At 40.2% G+C, this 21,598-nt stretch overlaps 1 protein-coding gene across 4 annotated transcripts in view; it reads right to left on the minus strand.

The window, feature by feature from the left end:
- The window catches only part of gli3 (GLI family zinc finger 3), a 132,488-nt gene that overhangs the window by 87,192 nt on the left and 23,698 nt on the right, over positions 1 to 21,598 (minus strand). For 3 of the 4 annotated variants that reach the window (XM_038300629.1, XM_038300628.1, XM_038300626.1), the window contains exon 2: positions 17,306 to 17,479. In XM_038300629.1, the coding sequence (XP_038156557.1) occupies positions 17,306 to 17,438 (133 nt within the window). In that variant the 5' untranslated portion in view covers positions 17,439 to 17,479. Of the gene's footprint in view, positions 1 to 17,305; positions 17,480 to 21,598 lie in introns of those variants that run through there. The other variant, XM_038300627.1, reaches the window with a different exon arrangement.

Genomic DNA, 21,598 nt, shown 5'->3' on the forward strand with positions numbered 1-21,598 from the left:
CTTCCACTGTGATTAAGCCTGTGGATATTCAGATCTGTCTGAGCAACTTATTGCCTGCTCTGTTGCTGCTGATTGCTTCTTACACCTGTGAGGCAAGCTCTACAAATTTCTGGTGAAATCTAAGTAAGAAAGTACTCTGAAAATAATGTGGGCTTGGTTAACTTTTAAAATAGTGTTCAACTGGAGAGATAACTTTTCTTTCTAGCAAGATTTTTTTTTACTCTGATTACAGCTGGTACAAAGACAGATGTTGGCTGAAGCGCTGCTAGAGGTGTCATGAGGTAATTTAGGTCAATGCATTTTTCAACAGATACAATGAGCAAGACATACAGTGCCTTCCACAAACTGTACACAAGCCTTGTACTTTTCTATTTTGACACTACAAAGCCACCGTTCTTTGTATGTATTAGAATTTTATATGATGGACGTCAGAAGTAGGAGGCATAAATGTGAAGTGAAAGAATCTGGATTCATGGTTTTAATTTTATTTTAAAAGTGAGGTCCACCCTACCTTTTCTGGTATGTCTCTGTCAGTGTTTTACATCCACAGACTAAAGCTCTTGAACTTGACTCTTTGCAATATACCTTAACTCAGTTAAACTGGACAGAAACTACACTTGTGAATATTTTTATTTAAGTTTTGCCACCAATTCTCAATAGGATTAGTTCTGGAATTTGGCTTCTAACACATAAGTATGCTTTGATCTAAATCATTTCGTTGTACCCTAATGACCCGAAGAGTCAGATCATTATCGGTCCCGTAAGGCCAACTCATGGCCTGATCTTAAATATTTCGTAGCCACCAACAACTTTCCCCAACTATCCATCTCCATCTATCTCCACATCAACTCTTAACTGCTTCCCAATCCTCTCTAAGGAAAATTATAATGCTAACACCTTTGCATGTTGGGTAAAAAGTGACAATGTTTCACATGAAAAAGGCATCTTCTTCTGTTTTACTATGTTCCCTAAATGGCTTTTAGCAAACTTCATACTGTATAAGACTCTATGGCCTCTAAAGATTATTGTTCAACAACTGATTTTGACTCTAGTCTTGCCACTCTTCCATAAAGACTACATTTCAGGAGTGGATGACTTATAGTTGTCCTGTTGACGTACTCCTCATCCTGAGCTATTTGTCTCTAGTACTCCTCCAATGAGCCTCTTGGTTGCCTCTTTAATCAAAGCTTTCATTGCCCAGTTTAGCAGATTAGGTGGACTGTCATTTCTTGGCTGTTTTTGTTGTGTCAAACAACCAATGTACTGAATAGCACTCTGTCGGTTACTAAAGGTGGACTTCTGTGAATGGTTGCATTTTATTGTATTTAGGGGCATCAGAGTAAAGGGGGCTGAAGACATCTTTTCATACTTCTGTTTGTACACTTTGTTGTGGCGATCAACCACAAAAATCAAGCTAAAGCACAGTGAGGAATGTGTTTAGAGAATGACAAAATATAGAGGGTATGAATACTTTTTGCAGGCTACTGTATTTCAGCACATCCAATGAACCTTGACATAGTACAGGTTGAGAGCTTTGGAGTCACCTCATGCCTGTAAATCTACTTTGGTCTCTGTTTAATGCCTTCTGCTGAATGTCTACATTACAGGTTGAATCTGAGGCTGCACGAGTGTGACGGATCTGGGTTAAATGAACAGTTTGCCCAGAGCTTTGATGCTGCAGCTGGTAACGCTTACAGCTTCTAACCCGTCACATTTGGACATAAGGCCTTTTTACCAGAGAGCATGACAATTGGAATTCCAACCTACAAGCCAAACGCCATAAAAATAACAGGACACAACTGACTCCTTCATTCTCTTCCCACAGCAAGGGGTTGTTCTGGTCATATATTAGGTTACTTAGGGTAAAAAATGAAAGAAGCCTCTGGCGCTATTTAAAACCAATGTTTTAGCCCTAGAGCCTGACCAATTAATTGCTTAAAATGACACCAGGTCACCTAGTAAACCTCACAACGACCCTTTTATTAAGCTACCAGTCGCCTGAGCTCCAAAAAATTTAGACATGACCTTTGCAGGAAGAGTGAGATCAAAGAGGTTTGCTTTCTAAATATGATTTATTCCACGTCACTCCCTGCTTAAGGATGCATGCTAAAGATGGAGGACTTTATTGAAGTGTTTGCAGCTGACAGGAAAATCTCTAATTTAAGTTTTAGATAAACCCCCCAAAAAAGAGTTAAAGTGAAAATTGTGCATCTGGAAAATGTATTGCCCTAATGGCTGGAAAACTGTTTCCTAGGAAAGTTATTCTTAATAATAATAATACATTTTTAATACACAGATAAGTATCATTGCATGCAAAATTGAAACAGTTTTCTTTCATGGGTAATTGAAGAATACTGGTGAGAAGTGATTGTGGGAAGAGCTTTGACCAGACATTAAATTCTTTCTCTTGATTCATCATTTCACAGGAAGAGCAAAAGCCTTAAATTGTCTGTACAGTCATGCATGATTCAAGAGAGTGCAGGAGCATTAAACATCCAATCACTGACCTTAAAATCCTGTTTCCTACACCTGCACTGTAGAAACTCCAGGTTTATTCTCAGGATTTAAAGTAAATGTCAGAAAAAAATTAATCTGCTCTCCTTACTCAAGTTCTCTGCAGTCAAAATCATTGATCTCAAGAAGGATCCTACCTTTAATTAGTATATGCATTATATATACACTGTATATATTTGCATGCATTTTCATTTCTGACATCAGTGTAAGCATGGTCAAACTGATGAAACAAAAAAGGAAATAGTAGCTATTAGGACATTTCAAATAACTTCATGTTTGAAAAACTCTCACTCCAAGGCTATTACAGCACTAGAGTCTCATTGCAACTAATATTTAAACACAGGCATATTTACAAATACAGTGAAATTAATCATCACCCAACTTTTAAAGTTTAAACCTATTTAAGTCATAAGCAAAAGACAATGGCAAAGCTTTCTCTGTTGATGTGTAGTAATAAGTAGCGCTCCCCCTCCTCCACCTGTTACTACAAGCTGCCAACCAGTTGTTTTACAAGAACTGAATGAGAGGAATCCCCCTAAATCTCTACCCTGATTTGAAAGGTCAAAGTCGGCAGCTGGAAAACTTTAGACCAGTCGTGCCGTAGCTACCAGAAAATTGAGATTCATCAGTCTTGATATAGACTATTAGAGCCTGCTTACCCAACCCGATTTTGCTTGATTACACAGATGTGGATCCAATAAGAAACCAGCTAAAATATGAACAATGGTCTTTTGTGCAACCAGAGGTTTAATAACCACTCATGTAGCGTTGTATCACATAAATGTGCCATTTTTTCCAGTTTATATTTACATTGTAAAAAATAATTAAGGCCCACTGTCTGACTATAGTCTTTTCAACTCTCTGGGGATTTATTAACAAATAAAAATATGTTCTACCACAGGTAAGAACCTCACCTCACAAAATCATATTTGTTTTAAAACAAACCTTCTTACAAGTCTAAAGAAATAGCATAACTGTGGGCCTGGTTCAAAGTGCAGCTAATTTAGCTGGACGTCCTCGGCTATTTACTGGTGGAGTAGTAATAAGAGAGCTGGTGTTTAATTCATACCCGAGTTTAAAGGGTTAGCATAACTGCCAACCAGGTTACTAAGTCAGTCAACCTGTGTGATTAGTTGTCAAACTAAATCCCTGCAAGCCTCTTTTACTTCACTTAATGTCATTGCTAATGGAGAAGTACTGAAGTTACAACTACTGCTGTCTAAACAGTATGCAGCCCCATTTTATATATTCTATTGAAAATGTTGATGATTCCCAAGACTTTTAGAAAAAAATGTGTGGACTGAAGAAACAACTAAACTTTTTAAAAAGTGTAGTTATTAAGTTTTTATTTTTTTGCCTTCATACATCAAATTATTAACTGAAAACAAGCCAAAAAAGTATGGCCAAAAAATCTTTCCTCTAATCAGATTAGTTGCATTCTGTTTAAAGATGTTGGTATCTGATACAATCCCATGGTCTGATAAAAAAAAAAAAAAACAGCTGCCGCTATTATGTTTGATGTCTTAACCTTTTCATCCCTCCCTTTTATTTGTCATTCCTGGTGTTTCAACACTCCCCTCCTGTTCCTGTCCCTCCTCCAGTAATAAGCTCCCCTCATGACCTCTCCTGTCACTTTCACCAGTGGAATCCACCTCTCTCCCCCTGAATTCAGGCCCCGTCCACACGAAGACGAACCCTGGCCTAAACGCACAAATTTTTCACCAAACCAGCCTCTCATCCACACGAAGCCGGCGTTTCGGGGGTCTGTAAACGATCATTTTTTTATTCACCCTTCAGAGTGGGAAGATTCTGAAACGCCGTTTTCGCGTTTCCATGTTTACACCCTAACCGCATTTTTTTTTTTACACGCATGCGTCATAACGTCGCCTCTAAACACGCAAGCGCGACACATCACAACAACAATGGCGCCGTTGCTGCTAATGCTACTCACCCTGCTGTCGGGCTGGTCGGGCTTACAACAGAATCTTCTTCTTCTGGAATATCTCCAGGAAGAACAGAGCAATATCGACCACATAGTTCAGCACCTGAATTTGACTTAACCACGAAAATAGACCCGCAGGGCAACCATGTATAAATATTAGTGCGCATGCCCTACATTTCGTCGCTTATTTTTGCTTTGGCACCACAGCGCCACTTACAGGCCTGGCATACATTTTGCAGCGTTTTCATGCATTCGTGTGGACGCTCACATTTATTTTACGTCTCCGTCTTTACGGCAAACGTTTTGGAAAATATCAGCGTTTCGTGTTCGTTTTGACTTCGTGTGGACGGGGGCCTCAGTAAAATTGTTTCATGAATCTTGGATTAAGCTCAGCTAATGTGGTGTCTTCCAGATCGGGTGAGGAAAAACTAAAAAAAAAAAAAAAACTTAGCCTTGAGATTCACCTATTGGCTTCTTTTTTCATCTCTCTTGTGCCTGCACTTTTTTTTGTTTCTGTTCATTCATTTTAACTCACTCCAACTCCATGTTTCACACCCTCCATTCTCTTAGGCCTTCTCCCAGTTCCCATGTATTTCCCAAATCTCCTTCCATCTCCCCCCCTTATCCGTCTCCTTCAAATTCCCTTCCCTATCAGCCTCTGCTACCTCCCTACATCTTTACCTCTCCCTCCCCTTTGAGTCGCAGAGGGACTGTTGGACTTGCACAGCTCCACGCTGAGCTGCTCCAGAGCCAAGCCAGAACAAAGAGCCCATTGAGCCGAGCAGAGACATATAATGTGGGCCGCCTCTGACTGGGCTGAAGATGAAGTCATGAGGTCGCCCAACAGTTAATAACACCGGTCCATCCTGCAGCTGCGACAAGTGAGCGAGTCGCGGGAAGCTGGTGAAAAACTATGCATCTGCATGCATGTGTGATGGAGTTTCTGCAGCCTGTAATGTTTGTGTACATATCTGGGACTGTGTGGATGAATAAAAAGCTTTTAGGAGCGTAATGAGATACTCCATAACGCTCAAAAATGCTCTCAATCATTTTTTAAATACCACAGAGGAAAAACAAAACCGTAGAAGAATTGCGCTTCTTGTTCTGGCTTCGCTCCAGCTGTGATGAAAAACTCCCACCCCACCTCCTCTCTCTATTCCTCATTGGAGCCTGTCTGGCGCAAAGTCTGACATGAGACACATCTCGCCGGCTCCAGAGCTGTCGCTGCAAGGCCCCAGACTCCGAACATCATTAGACTCACAGCTCCAGGTGAGATCAGGCGGCCTCACAAACGCAAAGAGGGGCGTGGGTGTAATTGTGCAAAAGCAAGCATGTGGAAAGATTTGGTCCGGGCGCTAATCTGAGTGGCTGTGGCCCATTAAAATGCCTTTACAGGACCACTTGCTCATTGAGAGGCCTCCGGGCTAAGTTGTCCTCAGGACAGGAGGAGGAGGAGGGAGCGAATAATGAAAGACAACTATGCAATTAACATTAGAAGGACTTGCTCAAGTTCAAATTGCACAGCCCATGTGCTGTGAGCAACAGACATTTGTTTCCCCCTGAGTGGAGCTTTCCTTTGCTGCACATCTGAGTTCAATTCTCCACATGCCCTCGCTCTGAAAATCAATTCCTCCTCCTCCTTCTTCTCTGTTCTCTTCCTCCAGCTCTGAGCACAGACCAGGATGAGAGGATTACACTGTCCCTCCCAAGATCTGAAAGAGACAACAAATGGTTCTTATCAACAGACACCCCTCTGCTCTGCCATCGAAGAAGGACCCTTAAAAAACTGGCCGAGAACATGTACTGTATCTGGGCTCCGTTCTCTGAGCTCCTGCAGCCCTGTTCTGCACTTAAAGCCCAGGCTATCTACAAAAGCCCTGGGAGAATACTACCCACCAGAGGGTGGAAGAGGTGGAAGAGAGGGGAGAGTTGCTCCTTCTCAACCTCTGCTTCTAATCAATCACCAGAAATCACTGCCGTGGTTTATGGCCTTTGATCCTGGCTCCTCTTTCACACTGTGAGGGAGAGAGTTGTGAGGGGAAAGGGAAGAGGGAACAGAGGGAGCGGTGAACGGGGTGAGAGTTAAGGCCTGCGGGGGTTGTGGAGGTCAGGGGAGAGAGATTAAGGAGCAAAGGGCCTTTTGCTTCTTCAAATATGAAAGCATGTCTTGTATTAATCCAGTTGGTTTGACCTGTAACATATAGCCTGCTTAGGGTAGAAAACACATTTGAAATTAGGGCTGCTTGATATTATGGAAGACTTGAAACTTTGGTGTTAATGTATGATTGTATGATGATGCATTTTGCAAATAACCAACATTTTGTTCACTAATGTTTGTGCATCCTCAGATTGTCCCTTCAATCTCACTGACCTGTAGGTTCTTGTTTACTTCAACAGAAAACCTACACCCAGGCAGTCACATATCATTTATCATTGCCAAGAGTTAGATACTACACATAGTGCTTTTACCTCTTATGAAATTATTGACACTCTTGATTCCTGTAATTTGCATATTTTACAAAATTCCATTTAGAATTCATATTGGAATCAGTTTTTCTGAATGCATGATTATTATAAGACTATTCATTTGGCTTGTTCGTTTACAGCAACTTGCCTTTATTGAGAAAACTTTAATGAAGGACTTCATGTGGATATGTTATGGATCCGGTTTTGCCAAATTTGGTAATGTTCTTATGTTTATATTATATCCTTAGAATGTCCTAAATTAAGTTATTTTAATTTTTCTTTCTTTTCTTTTACTGTGAAGAAATTTTTCCCAGTTAGTTTATTTTGTTGTTTTAGCTTTTTTTGTGTTTGATACATTTTTAAAATGGCAAATATTACATTTTGCTTGTTAATTTGCCTCTTATTTTGGCACTTTACATAAAATCGTGTGAAGTACAACATTCTGAATGGGTTTGTATATATTTTGACTAAAAGTCATAGAAAAAAATTAAGGACCTCTTTGGTGCTTGGTTGATTCAACTGATTAATTGTTCATAATCAAGTCAGACCAACTCTGTAAAACATATTTTTGGTGGTTTGCTGCTCTGGTTAACAAGATGCCAAGCCTGAAAGACATCAGCAATGACCAAAAATATGTAAAGAATGAAAGACTATTTACAAGCTGAATCCCATTAACTTCTTATTTAACAATTAATTTCAAATATGTTGAATGTAAAGGTTTTTTATGGATTTTTTGGCAGAAAGGCCAAAGCAATACTGAAACAAAGTCATTGAGATAAAAAGAAAAAAGTTGAGATGTTTGGCCATGTTCCACAGCAACATATCTGGATGAAAAACAAAATATCAACAAAAACACCCCAAATAGTCACCAAGGTGGTGGAGAGCTGATAATTTGGGATTGTTTTGAATCTATAGAACAAGTCCACTTGATAAAGAAAGCTAATTTGGTCATAAATCGGCTTCTTTCAAGTGAAACCTAACATCTACAGTTAAAATCACCTGGTCTTTAGACATTGACACAACATGTTTAGAAATGTCAGCAGATGTTTCAGAAGCTCCACCCAGAATTAATTAATTAACACCTGGTGGCGTAAAAATAGAAACTCAGCCCTGATTGACAGCTACTAGCTTTGAAAAGCGCTCATCTTGACTCCCGACTATCTGTAATATTTTGCTGTTCTAGAGAGTTGAGTAGATTCTTACTTATTGAACTATTCAAATCTACTTGCTGTCAAAGCTGGAAGGCCAATCAACTATTCATGTGTTGACAAGTGGTTTTTAAGTGCCAGCAGGTGTTTCATCGAGCCCTAGTGCCGCTATCCTTTCTTGAATGGCATCTTCTTTAATGTCTGCTGCCTTTTATTAACATGCATTGACTGAATAAAAACCACACCACAATTTAACCATAATTCATCCATGTATACATGCATCCATTTTCCATCACACTTATCCCATATGGGGTCGTGAGGGGTGCTGGGGCCTACCTCCAGCTGTCTACGGGTGAGAGGTGGGGTACACCCGGGACAGGTCGCCAGTCCATCGCAGGACAACACAGAGACAAACAGGACAAAGAACCTTTCACGCACACAATCGCACCTAAGGAGAATTTAGAGAAGCCAATTAACCTAACAGTCATGCTTTTGGACTGTGGGAGGAAGCCGGAGTACCCGGAGAGAACCCACGCATGCTCAGGGAAGAACATGCAAACTCCATGTAGAAAGACCCTGGGCCAGGAATCGAATCCAGAACCTTCTTGCTGAAAAGAGAAGTTCATGGTAGAACAAAGTCAAAGGTTGGGTCATCTGTCCAACAACTACGGTTTGATCCAAACAGGGTCATCAACAGAACAAATATAAAAAAAAAAAAACTGACACTGATAGCAAAGCTCCTCAGTGTAGAAGAAGATGCACTGATATTTACAATGATGGATTAAACGAGGAACCAAACTAAAGGCTTTTATTGAATCCAATCAAAAGCAGGAATATATTTTCACCTCAGCAAAAAAAAGATTATGTCCAAACAATCTTAGCATATTTCTATTCATATGTACTAAAGGTTATTTAGGTCAACAACAGACATGAAAAGAGTCCAAGAAATGTGGCTTCATCCTCTCTGTCCATTTAGCAAAGAACCCCACTAGTAGTAAGAAGCTGAGGGCGATTGAAGACAACAGGGAGGACACAGAGAAAAAGACAACACAATAAATCCTCCAGGCAGGATCAGGACACTCCTGCTTTGTGCCTCCTGGTGGGAGGGAAGCTACTGATGCATCTCAACAAATGGTCAGGATGGTAGAATAATGAACTGCTGTTTCCCTGCTTTATTGGTTTATGGGTTTATGGGGCCATTGGTTGGCCCTGAGCCTCTGTGAGGGCAGCAGGATGCAAACCAGCAGATCCAAGGGCAACAGGATGCTAGATTGTGTGGTGTAGAGGATAGTTGTAGTGTCTGACCTTAGTGACCTTAGACCCTTTAGGAATTACTGTTGTTAGTCTAAGATTTCCCCTAAAACACCTTTGAAGACCCTTTACAAATTAAAACCATTTTTTTATTTCCACCCCCTGGATTCAGATGTCAACTCCATTATCGTCATAAAACAAAGTCCGACTTAATCAACCAAGAGTATCAGAAAATATTGTTTTCTGATATTCTTGGTCAACAAACAATCCAAGACAACATCAGTTCATCTACCGTCTTTCATTTATCTTGTCCAGAAGAGAAATCCTAATGTCTTTCATCCTAACTATAACGTCGCCGCTCATTCTGGGGAATCTCAAAGAGTTGACGGAATATGAAGTTTCTCGTATAGGTTGTCCAGAGAGTTTTTTATTTTCCCAGTTGTTTTCTCCAAGAAGGCATACTGAGCCCTCCAGATTACAGAGCCTTTTATCTTCACCATGAGGTTCAAGCCACAGAGGAAGGTTATTCAGCCACTTGTATCTTCACCATGACAGACCTAGACCCCGTCTATATTAACACAGACCAGAATTACCCCCAATTCACCATTGCATTTCTAGTACCATCCTTGTCATGAGTTGTAAACATAACGGCAATAAACTTACTGTCTCAAGCAACTAGTCACAAGAGCGTGCAGTGCACTGCCACTATCTGTGCAACACTCCCCAATGCAGGATGAGTTTGTACCCCTTCTCTTCCTATTCCAAAAGAATAAGGCTAATTAGCTTCCCCCCTGCAGGAATTTATAACAAGAAATGTAGCTAAAGGTCTAACTAAAATATTAAATGAGTGCTGTTTGCATTATGTATATATTTTTTTAAAAACTCTGCTTGAACTGTAACAACACCTGAGTCTCCAATGCCAAACAACCTCCATCATCGGCGACAAGCAAAGCCACACATCTACACCAGAGGATTCATCAATGAACACATAACACAGGTTCAATGACAAGGGGAGCCCTGGCAACCCCAAACTGGAAAAAGAAACTCAGCTTTGTCCGAAAATGAAGATTCAGCTAAATGAAGATAAGAAAACACTGATTAATTAACTTAGATCTTGCAGGATTGTGTGGACATTAATGTTTATCTTCTGCATTCAAGAGACTAGAGGTGGCTTACACATATTATACAATACATTTATTGGTTTGGATTTCACCTATAAGTTTATGGTTATGGATTGTTTCTATTCAATGAACAATAACATTGTTAATTTCCTTTCAAAACAGCTCAAAGACCATCAAAAGTATTTTCAACAATGAGGTGTGATTATTAGAATTATGAATCTATTCTGTAAGGCTGGGTAGATGCAAAAAAAACAGGTATATATTTAATTTAGAAATGTAACTTAATACTGCAGCCAAACATGTCCTACAACAAGTAGGCAGAGCACTGAGCAATAAAGAGCAAATGTGTAATTTCACCATAGCTAAGCTCTGGCGGCATCTCCATGGTCTGCAGAAGTCTTCAGGCAAGTGGCTTATGTGCATCTTCCAGCGGCGAAGGAGCAAAGGGGCCCCGCCAGGCGGATCTGGGCAGGCGGAAGGGCGCCAGACATGAGAGGCTAGGCAGGGCTGGAGTTGAGCTGGCCAGCTGAGGCTCCCCCTCCGCCCTGCGTGGCAGCAAGGCTAAGCTAATCCTGTGCCTTAGGCCCTGAGAGGTGGCTCTGCCAAAGTCTGTCTCCCTGCTGCTGCAGGAAATTGCCTTCAGTGCAGAGGTCCATGAAATAACCATGGCTCCACAGTGAAGTAGGAGCCCATGAGGGGAGTTTGCAATCTCTAATCTAACAGGTAGCTTCTGCTACACAGTACAGAACTATTCAAACTTTTCTACTTCTTCACATTTTTTAATCACAGACTTTAGTGCAATGGCTTTTTATGGGCGATGTTCATTTGCATTTCACCCCACATCAGTTACAACTTTGCAAGACTCTGGTTTGCAAAATTATTACTTTAAGTCTAAAAGTTAAACGGAGTAAGATTAGATGGAGAGTGCCTTTAATTGTAAATTGTTTGAAGTTGTCCCACTGATTCCAAATGTTATTCGGGTCCAGACTTGCAGCTCTTTCTGTGTGTTTATGGGCTCTGTCTTGTTGAACTTCTGCATCAGTCTCAAATATTTGTGATCCTTTTAGCAAGCCTGTTTTCTCATTAACTGTGACCTGCCTCTATCTCTCTGTTGAAGAGAAGCATCCTCACAGCATGAAGCTGCCACTACCATGTTTTACTGTTAAGATTGTGGGTTCAGTAATACCTTTTTTCTATTCAAAACACATTTTATAAACACATTAAATAAAAACACATTAAATTTTGTGACTCTAACACAGAGTTTACTGTTTTTAATTTGCATTATCACTAATTCACTCACATAGTCGTTAATTCTCAGCAAACTTTAAAGATATATTTTTCTAAAAAATATTATCTCTGCACCATAAACAGGTCTTTTGGCTGTAAAAGCCTGTTTCCTACTCTGGGGTTTTGGGTCAGACCCTATAAAACCTCAACATTGGACTGTTTGACCCGTAGGACCAGCTGGGGTCTCCCTAAGGTCTCTTATCCATCCATCAGTTCTCACTCATTAGCCCCAAAAGGAACACTAGAGTAACATGAGGGGGACCTTGCCTTCCTCTCTGGTCCCCCATTAATAGAGTTCAAATAGAGATAAAATGGTTTTTTGCAAGGAAAATATGTAAAATAACCAAAATCCTTACTTCTCTTTAAAAATCGAATTGTTTATATATATATTTCCACATTTTACTTACATTTTAGCTCTATTATTTAGGTGAGGAGAGCCATTAGGAACTAAAATGTGGAGAGCAAAGGTGGCAACATGAAGAGGGAGGAGGAGATGAGGCAGGACATAGTGCAGAAACAGTTGATTATGAGCCCCATCAAGTGATCAATGATTTCATTAATAAGACGGATCATGGGGCTGTCATCACCATGACACAGGCTGAGGGATGATCTGCTCCCAAAGCTTCATTTGAACCCCCCTCAACCTGCCTCCCCGCTCCCTCCCTCACTGTCCTCTCAATGCAGCCAACAACAAGAGAACGCAAGGGGGGAAAATAGAAGGTAAAGGGAGCAGAGAGGGGGAAGTTAGTCATGAGAAAGGGAGGGAGGGAATGGATGGGAAGGGGGAGAGGAAGGAGGAAGAAAAGTGAAAATCCATTTTGAAACCCATTTTCAATTAGGGGTCCACAAGCTGTTATCACAGGTGTCCCAGAATGGGGGCCCGTAAGTGAAAATGTCTCCTATCCGTTTCTGAAATGAAACCTTATCTGGGAGGCACAAAGATGGCGGGGACAGCGTATCTGTAAATTACTTTCCATCCCCGCTGTTAACGGGAACTTTATTTCTGTCAGATGACATTCCCCTCTATTTACTGTTGATCATTTAAATAGCTGCCTAAAAGGACGGTGGGCCCTCGGCCTTCCTCTATCTAACCCCCTTTCCCTCCCCTCCTTGTACCTCTTTTGAAGAGATTTTTTTCAATGTATTCATGTGCTCCTTTTTCCCCCCTTAAACACTTTAGCCATGCTATGTATTTGCTTAGGGATTTCTATAGTAACATAAGGCCCTAAACAAGATGCACCTCAGAAGCTAATATGTTTGCGTCTGAGATTCCTCACCTTGCTATTTTTTAGCACACAAAAAACAATAAAACTGAAATAAACTTAAACTTAGAAATGAAGCAGCTGGGAAAAGTATTAGAGCTTGATCTTTCCTGAAGTCTGAACTGATCAAAAATAATGATTAAGTGCTTCCAGTTTGCATCTGCAATAAAAGCTTTGATCAAAGATCTGACCAGTCAGTGAAACTACCATATTATTACCATGGTACCCTGACAACAAAGCTCTTCCGTGTGGATGATGTTACTGAAACAAAAATGAAAGTTAGCTATTTATCGAATACATTTTTTAAAAGTTTCAGAACAAAATAAGAGGACTATGGAGACTTTGGGAGAGTGGCAGACAACAAACCCGATGTAAAGAACCTCTAGCACCCTTTCCTCTGCATTATATTTGGTCCAAAAGAAAGTGAAAGAGCCCAAGGGAATAAGGGGAAGGCTGAACTGGGATGGAAGGCTACCCCTCACAACATCTGTCTGTAATGGAACATGTGTTAGAAAGATTGGCAAACTTTTAAAATCTCTGATAATAGGATTTAAAGCTCTAAATTTGCATTAGAGGAAACTTAACAACTGTTTAATTAGCTAATTGGGTGTTAAAAATGAAGATTCAACCTATTTAACTCTAAATGGAGTATTTGCAACTATACAGAATTTGACACCAATATGAGTAAAATTAACTCTGAAGATTTGACACTAGCTGTAGTGCAAATTGTACACTCATTTGGAGTGGGACCAAATGTTATCTAAAACCGTTATATTCAACTCTTTAGGTGTTGAAGTAATATTTGTTGTTTTTTTGTCTTTTTTTACTCTATATTAGTATTTTCAGGCAATCAGAGTTTTATTCCAGACCTAAGGATCCTTCCTACATGTCTCTTCCCCCTTGCTTTTTGGCGTCTTCTTTTATGGTAACTGAATATAAAAGGTCACCAGTGCCAGAAAGTATTCATACTTCCAAAATATAAAACAGAATTAGCTTAAAATCATCAAATAACAAAACATTTATACTTGCAAGATTGTTTATAAGGATCTGTGCTTAAAACGTTCCCCTCTCAGTTTGTGTAACACTGACATGATAACAACGATAAACTATATCCCAACGTCAAACATTATTTGGCCAATTTACAGAACTGAACAAAGAGTCGGCAGAATTCGTGGTCCACCTGCTTGCTGAATGATGAGAACTGTAGGGGAGAGTTTCTCCCCCTACCAAAAAAAAAAGAAATGTCCTAAAGAGCCCCAATCACAGCACTGTCGTGGCCTGGTCGGCTCCTTTGAGCTGTCAATAGAGAAGGAGGAGGAGGGGGGCTGTAGAGATGAATGGCACACAGGATGAAGCCACTATTTATCCAACCATGTGGGAACTCTGTCTCAGAACTCAATGATTACTCAACCTGAAAAAATAATTAATGTAAAAGAAAAAAGGGAAAAGCAAAGAAAAGTGAACTGATCCAAGAAAAGTAACATCTGCTTAGGAGCAATTCCAAATACCAAGCATCAAAATCCATCCCCCAACCTGCCTATTTTACAGTTATTTTCCAAGTTTTGCAACTTCTGGTACTGCCAGGCACAGTGAATGAGCCTCTTCTTGGCTGAGATCAGGGAGGAAACTCAAACTAGACACCAGTGTTCCACAGATGCTTACAATTACCTTTTGTTTGGACGGAGGCAGCGGGGTAGGGGATCCGAGGGTTAAAGTTGAGGGCAGTGTAGGGTTTCACCTGATAAGAGGTGGGGGCGTCTCATTTGGGAATGTGCAGTAATTATAACCCCACAAAGAATGTGTAAGCAATATTATGATTTTGGACAAAGATTAAGATCTAAAAAAGGGACAATTCTTTGCTGATAAGTATGATTTTCTACCCAGCAAAGGCTTTAGGGGACTACTGTACATTTAAGGAGTGACACTGGATCATTCAATACTGCAGACTCCCTTCTTGGAGCTTTTGAGACAAACCGTGTGCCGTTTGGAGCCATAATTAAAAGGACATTACTAAGAAAAATCTACAATCAAGGAGCCAAATTGCAGCCATGCTTTTTCCACAACTAACTTTTCTTCCATGCTGTCCCGTTAATGAATAAAACAGCACCGGCCATCTGGGAGTGGGTAAGAGTGAACGCGTTCCCAGGATGCTTCAGGATGCATTACCTTACCCACTTCCTGTGATAAGTCCCATCTGGAGGCAGAGAAACAGCAACTTATTTACTCATTCCCGGATTGCTGTTTCCCCCTCTCACACATCCATGGGTGGACGCCAGTAAGTGAGAAAACTCTCGGTCAAGCCTCGATTTCCAACTCCTGCAGCATGTTCTCCATATCAAAAACCTTCCAAATCCTCTCTCAACTAATGAGCACAGCTGCAGCTTAGGATGTGGTGATCTCAACCCTGGTATTGTTATGACTCTGGCTTGATCCTCTACGGCTTTCCACAAAATTTGCTATTTAATACTTCACTTTACAGCCAAAGATTTTAAAATGAAGCCAGAATGACGACAGGCTTAATAAAGCTTGTGCCCTTTTAATGGCATGTGTTGAAGACTTTGCTGTGCAAACATACCAAAGCTGCTACCAAGTGTTGTGCGAGAACTATGAAAACCAAACAAAGAAATATATCTACACATGTCCTTTGATGGTGTATTTGTGTTCGTCATTACATAAATGAGCATATGATACTTTGTACCAACCAGTGATTGAGTTAGGCTAAACTGGTTAAGGTCAAAGACTTAAAAAAATGTTGTAAAAAATGTTTCTCAAAAGACAGTAATTTATTCCACTCACAATACTCCTGGCTCTGTCTGTTTAACTTTTGGTCCTTTCAACCAAGCCATTGACAGAGCTATTGCTGCCCCTAACTTGATGGTCTCTCATTGTTTTGAAAGCACTAGTATTTTTAGATGTCTGTCTTTCTTGAAAGATGACATTGACAGAGCTGCTGTATAAATGCACTACTGAAAATTGTTTATCAGTGTCTCTTTATTGTATAGTGACAATGACAGAACTACTGTTTTTATGTACCTCTCCTTGTCTCTCTACCATAGGAAGTCCTACCAAGCAAATTCCTTTCCTTTTCTGAATAATGCTACTAACCGAGCTGTTTTGCTTAATCATAAAAACATAAACATTTATTTTGGCTTAGTACCTTGCTGTTTAGCAGTGTCTCTTGTCGGGATGGACCCATTCACACAGCTATTTTAAACGATAACATTTCTTACTCTTTGTTTTTCTTAGTTATTAAAAGTACCCCCGGGCATAGTGTTATTGTAACTTCCAAGAAGGTTTTTCTTTTCAATTTCACTACAGTCTTCGTCAGAATGGCCATCCCGGAGAGAAATATCAGCTGTGCTGCTGCCATCAACGCCTTTTTCTATAGATGTTGGAGATTGGCATGTTTTTTCAGTGTAGTCCTGTTTCTCTTACTGTGACTAACTGTATGTGCTCTCTTTCATCCTCTGACATGGGAGCTGGCCCAGAGCTCGTCTACCTGGCTGTGTGTTTTCTAGACAGGGCTGCCTGTGGAGCTGGTTGACAGTTGCCTTTTTTATGTCTGGTTCTTTCTGTATGTCTACTTTTGTTTCCTTGAACCCCAGTCGGCCTTGGAAGATGGCCGCTCACCTTGAGTCTGGTTCTGCTTGAGGTTTCTTCCTGTTAAAAGGGAGTTTTTACTCTACACTGTCGCTATAAGCATGCTTGGTGTGAGGAATTGCTGTCCAGTCAATGAGTGAGCTTGTTTTCCATAGAGAGAAAATTTGAACCAATCTGACTGTATGATCTGGTTGATTTGTCTCTTTAAAGTGCCTTGAGTTGACATGTCTTGGGAATTGGTGCTATATAAATAAACTGATTTGAATGAGAAATCGCTGAAAAATCTGCAAAAATTGCTGCACTGGTTATGAGTTATTTCTTTTCAGACAGAAATAAAATTATGAAATAAAAACCCTAAAACAACCATGTTAACCATGCTCGAGCACTGCCTATAGTTCAGTAATATCTGTTCAAATAATACCCAAGTTTGGAGTTGGAAACACAACATTGCATGAGTAATCCTGCAACATATCTGCATAGATGAATAAACCTTTAAAATATAAGCAAATATTGTCATTTTGGAACGATTAATAAAATAAATAAACACTAATCCCAAACAGATTCAAAACAGTATAAAGTAATCTAAGCTGCCAGTAAGTTCTTTTTCAAGAACTGGTGGGATAAAACTTTTTTTGTGAGCTGCAACCCTTAATTCTGACAAAAAACTATAAATGAACCAAAGAGTTTCAGTATGAGGTTAGAGGCAAGATGTACCGTTTGAGGTGGTGCTTGAAGCCACAGCTTTCTCACTGATGTCAGTGCGTGCCGACGAGCCCTTCGTAGCCACGATGGTCTCCACCCTCTTTTTCTTCTCAGCTGCTGAACTGGCCTGGGACTGGGTTTCCATGGCAATTGCTCATTCCTCAGGACCTCATGGAGACAGCGTAACTGAGGAAGGTGAATATAACAGGATGAATTAGCACAAATCCCCTTTGAGAGTATTTTTAAGCATTAACTGAAATGATATGATTCCTGACAGTCTATGTTTGACGTATGTGTAAGGTGAGTTCACACCCAATGTGAATGGCAAATATAAAGTAAGTCCTTTTACATGTTATCTCTATGTAGAGGCACCTTCAGGAGTAAAGTGGCACCAAATGCCATGACTAAGTGTAAAGGAGACAAGGCTGTTTTAGATGAAAATGGAAGACACTCTCTGCACGACTTCTTGCTCTGCACTGCTGCTGCTTGGCCATTTGCTGAGTCCTGGTAAGTGTGTCTATGTTAACTGGGCCATGTAGCCATTAAAGGCCTGACAGTAGCAGTCTTCTGGTAGATTCTCAAATATTTTTTTACTAATTAATCTGATGGTATTTCAATTAGTTTCCGACGACGTGAACTCTGAACAGGGTGTTTAATAGAGAAACTGGCCCATAGCATCATAGAGCTTCTACCATACTTATCAGAGGGTAAGGAATGTATTTCCGCACTCATTCTTTGTTTTACAGCATTACAGCAAACACACATGAACTGTTTAGTGGAAAGGCTCCCTCATAGTCATTTCAAGGAACTCAACATATTATCTTTTATAATGGTAAGACATAAGTCATAAATCAACACATTTGACATTTCTGCATGGAGTGTCCTGTTGTCTCTCCCATTAAGATGAGTAGTAATAACAAAAGTGTTTCATCTCATATCTAATATCCAAAAAAACAAAAGATTAATTAAAAATGGAATCTTAAAGTGGTCACCAGGGGAGCTAGAAATGCTATCTAAAAAAATCTGCCACTTTAAATATGACATTTAACTTCTTGGCAGTTTAACATTTGCATTCTATTAATGCTGAAATGTTTTCTCCTTTAGACCCAAAGTCAAAGACATGGTGAACTTTTAACTTTAACCTGTTTGACTCTGATCTACTTCTGGATCAACCCTAGTAAAATATACAGATCTTCACTCCTCTTATTTTTCAGCTGAACCTCTGACTTTTATATAAAAAAAAGAAAAGAAAAAAAACAATGGCTCAATAAAGAGAGCAAGGCAGGAGAGCCCGACAAGGTTTTCTATCTGCGAATAAATGTAAAGGCAGCTTGTGGATACACTGATAATCCCACTTCAGCACTCTTTCCAAAGAGAGAAAGGCGAAACCTTTAGGGGATACCACAGACAGAGAAACACTCAGAGTCCTGAAAAAAAAACAAGGCTTGTTTGAAGGCCCCATTGGGAATATCATGGTGCCAGGCAATTTTTCTTTTAAAGAATAAAGGTGGTTCAAGTTAATACTGTCTGTGGGTTTAAGAGGGGGTTCAGCCAAAAGTCTAGCAGACATGTTGCTCAGTTCAGCACCTCAGCGGTTGTCTACAAGCTCAGATCTATCTAGGTCATGTAGGTCCTGTGATTACGGATGGCGATACAACCAACCACTCATTTAGCCAAAGTACAGGACACACAGCACAAAGTAGAGGACAGACTCCATAACTGGTGGAAATATTTAGTCTAACAAGCATTTTCTTTACAATAAAGACAAGCTAATTATCCCCCTCTACTATTTATTTTTCCCTCCACTCCATAAACATGTTGGCATAAAAAGGTAGTAAACTTAGGTAGAATGCAAAAAGAACAGCACGGGTGAGCCTAAAAGAAGTAGGGGGCGGTGATTTCTTTCCAACTCCCAAAGGAAGGGAGGCAAAGGGGGAAGTGTTGAGGGGTAAACTTCAGACAAACACTGTGAGCTTTGTTTGTTTCTTCCCAACCCCCTGAAAAACCACAGTCTGTCATCCGTTCTGACCCGAAAACAACATCTGTAAGCAATTGCTTACAAAAGAGAGGGAGAAAAAGAGGAGGGAAAAAAATAACACAACGCAATTACACCACTACCAATCAAAACAGAATTAAACGAGGGCTTGTCCTCTAATCGCTCCCGCATGCATACATGTGTAGGAGCCGTCCCCGAACTGGAGACATTTGTTCTTCGGCATGCTCAGATATCATCTCAGTTCACTTCTTGGTATGTGTCCCAAGTAAGTGGTGGACACTGAAAAAATAATAGATTGGTAAATACAACGGTCAGGATTGGGGATTGAAGTGAAGTGGGGGGGGTTCAGGCATAAGCAGGGCATTCCTCTGGTTGGCCAAACATTCAGAAGTCCAAGCAACTGAAGCGTGTCTGACGGGCCTTTTGTGCTCCGCGAGGCAGGCCACAGTTCGAGAGCAGCAATTAAAAGTGGGACCTTTTCACCCATAATCCCTCTGACCTGGATGCCCACACCCAATTCTGCAGATGTTCCCGTCTCCGCTTTCGCCTGATGTGCTGCTCATTTTTGTCTGTTTTGTTTCTTGGCTTTCCTGGAAAGCTTACTTAAATTTACCAGCTCAATGTCTCCTCCATCTGTGAACCTGATTAAACACTTTAGAGAGAGTTCCACTATGGTGAAAGAAAAACAAAGTCTGCATGATTTAGAGGTATGGGTTTTACTTAAACTCTGCTTCTATTACCATTAATGCCCCAGTAATATAACAAAATGCATAAAAAACTGTTAGTTTGCTGCTAAAATGTTCAATTTAACCATACGATCAGATGACACGAAGCTCAAAAATCTGATATTTTGTTTCTGATCACAAAGCAGATTTAATGTGTTATTCACCTGCTGTTAGTCGCTGGACATTTCTTCTCACTCTTACAAAGAAATTCAAGCAGAAAGTTTTTCCCAATGCATTATCAAATAGGAGCTTCTATCAACTTCCTCATGTCTGTTCAACTTAGCAAAGTAAAGGTCTTACCAAGCGAACCAAGATAGGTCTGCCAGATCTTCAAGAATTGTTACAATCTCAGCTAGGATGAATGACTGCCCTAAGGCGCCGTTTAAAAAGAGGGTAAGATATTGGCTGACAACATTTGACGAGTTCAGTTCTGTCATGGATTATGTAATATTTCTCAATGTTTGTCAGCGTTCAGGAAAACAAGTCTAGAATTTATAGGGGATAGACACTAGGCCATATGCAGGCACTCGTGAATGTTAATTCCTAAATTAAAGGTATAGTGGGGGATTTTTCGCGAATTTTTGAAAAGACCTACCATCTCCACTTTGAAAAAAAAAGAAAAAAGCACATGCACAACCCTGTACCCGCTCCTGAGAGGGAACGCCTGTTAAACATGTGCAAGAGCATGCACGAACCCATTTCTCCTCATTCACACTCTGTTTAAAAGTTGCTCTTTAAAAGTTGTTCCAAAAGAAGATTTGCAATTTTTTCACTATTTCAGACTCATCCCTGGTAAATAAAAATGGGGATGAGCAGGTAGGACGGCCTTACGTAAACATATCACCAGAATGATTGACAATTAGGGGGACCACTTATTTTCATGATCCACCCGGAAAAAGAACATCCTCCACTATGACTTTGAGCTAAGGGCAGTTTTTAAATATCACTTCCAGAGCTAGTTTGTTTTACTTTTAAAAAAAATGCAAAACTTCTTAAGGGTACTTTTAAGGCATTAAAAAAATTACAGCTTTCTCTCTCACCTAAAAAGTCTGGCATGTTCTGTGTGCGTGTCCAGGAAACTTGTTAGAGTGGTTTAGGGTTTACTTACACATTAAAGGGTTCTTTCCTTTAATGTGTATTTTAAAGGAAAGAACTCTATACATTATCACATACAGTTTTAAAGGAATAGTACACCCAAAACATGATTAGCCTTCATTTTCTACTCACCCCCATGCTGAACAAAACTCTGGAGTACTTTTTTGATATCTCAAATGCATCTGGAGATCTGGGAGGCTTCTTGCTGTCTGCTGACATTCAAATAATGGAGGTCTATGGCGCCCGAGACAGAAAGGTCCATAAAAGTCCACAAAAACGTGTCAATATTCCTCCATACTGCTCGTCCAATGTATTCCAAGTGTCCTGAGTGGGTAGCATCCATAATTTACTCGAAACGAAGTCATTTAGAACGTTTTAGAGCATAAACAGTAGTGTATAGGATTTCCTAATAGCGCCCCCATGCGCGCTGACGATTCTACGGAAGCCGGCAGACCAAACCAGCGCATTCAGCTCGGCAAAGAACTCATG

Source organism: Cyprinodon tularosa, unplaced genomic scaffold (genome assembly GCF_016077235.1).
Source record: "Cyprinodon tularosa strain WSP-4 unplaced genomic scaffold, ASM1607723v1 ctg451, whole genome shotgun sequence".
Classification (NCBI taxonomy): domain Eukaryota; kingdom Metazoa; phylum Chordata; class Actinopteri; order Cyprinodontiformes; family Cyprinodontidae; genus Cyprinodon; species Cyprinodon tularosa.